Source organism: Chenopodium quinoa, unplaced genomic scaffold (assembly GCF_001683475.1).
Source record: "Chenopodium quinoa cultivar QQ74 unplaced genomic scaffold, ASM168347v1, whole genome shotgun sequence".
Taxonomy (NCBI): domain Eukaryota; kingdom Viridiplantae; phylum Streptophyta; class Magnoliopsida; order Caryophyllales; family Amaranthaceae; genus Chenopodium; species Chenopodium quinoa.
The window spans coordinates 5,446,896-5,450,018 of NW_018744693.1; the positions used below are offsets into that span (position 1 = coordinate 5,446,896).

A 3,123-nucleotide genomic window follows, 5' to 3' on the forward strand; every position below is an offset into this window, starting at 1 on the left:
ACCAAGAAAACTTCTCACTCCCTTGACATTCACAGGAGGAGGAAGTTTCTCAATCACCTCAATTTTTGCTTTGTCAACTTGGATGCCACGATCAGAAATAAGATGACCAAGTACCACTCCTTCATTGACCATGAAGTGGCACTTTTCCCAATTCAAGACCAAATATACATCAGTACAACGTTTAAGCACCTTAGAAAGATTATTCAAGCACATATCAAAGTCAGAACCATAAACACTGAAATCATCCATAAATACCTCCATGATGTTCTCAATGAAATTAGAAAAAATGGCCATCATACACCTTTGAAACGTCGCAGGGGCGTTACACAACCCAAATGGCATTCTGCGATAAGCAAATGTACCATAAGGGCATGTAAACGTTGTCTTCTCTTGATCTTCCAGATGAATGGGTATCTGAAAGAAACCTGAATATCCATCCAAATAACAGAAAAAACTATGTTTTGCTAATCTTTCAAGCATTTGATCTATAAAGGGTAAGGGGAAGTGATCTTTCAAGGTGGTCGTATTTAACCTGTGATAATCGATACACATACGCCAACCTGTGACAACACGAGTAGGAATTAGTTCATTCTTATCATTTTTAACAACTGTTGTCCCCCCTTTCTTAGGAACGACTTGTACCAAGCTTACCCACGTAGAATCTGAGATGGGGTAGATGATGCCCGCGTCAAGAAGTTTCATTACCTCTTTCTTCACCACCTCTTGCATATTAGGATTCAATCGACGTTGTGGTTGAATGCAAGGGCGATGATTCTCTTCCAAATTAATTCTATGCATACAAAAATTAGGACTTATCCCTGTAAGATCATCAATGCTATACCCGATTGCCTTTTTATGCATGCGAAGCACAGTCAAAAGCTTAGAAAGTTGGCTATCATCGAGTTTAGCACTAACAATTACAGGGCATTCCACATTATCGTCAAGAAATGAATATTTAAGATGAGAAGGCAAAGGTTTTAACTCTACCTTTTTTACCTGTGACTCAGAAGTAGAACAAATAGTTTCCATTACCTCAAACCCCTTAGTGTTAGGGGCATCCAAGTCACGAATCAAAGAGTCAATCTTTGTATCTCCTTATCCTTGAGAAACCTCCAAGGTGAGGACAGCTTCTAATGGATCGTTAGCTAACTCACGAGGCGTATCATATCTCACAATCTCATCAAGCACATCAATCCTGCAACAAGTATTCTCAAGCATAGGCGACTTCATCGCATTGGTTAGATTAAAAGTCATTGTATCATCACCAACAGACAAAGTAAGGGACCCAGACTTGACATCAATAACAGCACCTGCAGTACACAAGAAAGGTCTACCTAAAATAATCTGGATATTACTATCCTCCTCCATATCTAAAACTACAAAGTCAACAGGAATGAAAAATTTCCTAACCCGAATGGGGACATCCTTCAAAATACCTAATGGGTATTTTATTGAACGATCCGCCATTTGCAAGGTGATTTGTGTGCATTTTAAAGCTCCCATATTCTACCTGTTACAAACAAAAAGAGGCATAACAGACACACTAGCACCTAAGTCACATAAAGCTTTATCGATGAATAATGCACCTACATGACATGGGATGGAAAAACTACCAGGGTCCTTAAGCTTAGGTGGGGATTTATTTTGCAATATAGCACTACACTCTGCAGTTAGAGCGACTGTTTCTACACCACCAAAGTCTTTCTTCTTAGTAATCATTTCCTTTAAAAACTTTGCATACATTGGAACTTGAGAGACCAAATCAGTAAAAGGAACAGTTACCTCAAGGTTCTTGACCATAGTCAAGAACTTACCAAATTGTTGATCTACCTTGGTCTTTTGCATTCGATGTGGGAATGGTAGATTTGGCTCGACGGATGGAGGCTCAGAACCTTTCTTTTTCTCTTTCTCAGCATCACTTGCTTTAGCTTTCCCATCTTTTGAGGTGGGAACATCATCTAAGGCCTTCTCTGCAACCTCACTATTCTCCTTCTCAAGATTTGCATCATCAGTAGGCATTTGTGGCCCTTCATAACTGACACCACTACGAGTAGTGATAGCATTGCCGGTCTCCTTGGGGACCGGTTGTCCCGGTAAGTGGCCAGGTTGCCTTTGGATATTGGTACCTGCGACTTGTGCAATTTGATTCTCCAAATGCTTTGTTGTGTTTTTCAACTCCTTGATGCTATCTTCAGTATTTTGCTTCATGGTTGTCATCATTCTCATAAGGTCAGACATAGTAGGCTCTTGAGTGCCATGATAAGGTTGTTGTTGAGGTGGCCTATTGAAACCCGGAGGAGGAGGATGAGAGGCCCCTTGTTGATGTAGTGGAGGCCTTGGAACATATTGCTGAGGTTGACGGTTGTGAGGCTGTGACCACTGTTGCTGAGGTTGTGCCCATTGTTGCTGAGGTTGAGGATTTTGAACATTATTGCTTTTGTATGAAAGGTAGGGATGATTCCTCCAACCTGGATTGAATGTGTTAGAATATGGATCATTTGGTTGCCTTTGCTGAAAGGCATTCACCTGCTCCATCTGATTGGTCTCTTGAGAATTCAGAGCACATTGATATCCAAAGTGACCCTGTATACCACACAATTCACAAAAAAAATGAGTTTGCGAAGGTTGAGAAGACATAGCATTAACAGATAAAAGAGAAGATTCTTGAGTGGCCTACAATGCTTCAATCTTTGCAGTTAATTGAGCCATTTGAGATGTCATAAGTGAATAGGCTTCAACTTCCATCTTCCTTTTCTTTGGTCGCGTCCTTGGAGATGAGAAGTGGTTGGCTGCAAGATTTGCAAGAAAATCATACCCTTCCTCGATCGTCTTGTCAAGGAACACACCACCTGCAGCAGAGTCAACAATACATTTAGTCTCGGGTTCTAGTCCTTTATAGAAAATACGAACAAGATTCCACTTCTCAAAATTGTGATGCGGGCATGATCTTTGAAGATCTAGGAATCTATCCCATGCTTCCCTAAGAGATTCCCCCGAATCTTGAGAAAATGTTGAAATTTGGTGTCGAATCTTTTTAGTTTTTTCAGGGGGAAAATATTCTTTGAGGAATGCTTGAGAAATCTTGCTCCACTCCGTCTCTTTGACAGTGTTCAACCACTTCTG

The 3,123-nt window shown here is 40.6% G+C and overlaps 1 protein-coding gene across 1 annotated transcript; it reads right to left on the reverse strand.

The window, feature by feature from the left end:
• Nucleotides 1-1,506: 1,506 nt before the first annotated feature.
• LOC110702346 (ataxin-2 homolog) lies at nt 1,507-2,637 on the reverse strand. The gene has a single exon (XM_021880052.1). It carries the CDS (start codon nt 2,635-2,637, stop codon nt 1,507-1,509), a length of 1,131 nt encoding a protein of 376 aa, XP_021735744.1.
• Nucleotides 2,638-3,123: the final 486 nt, after the last annotated feature.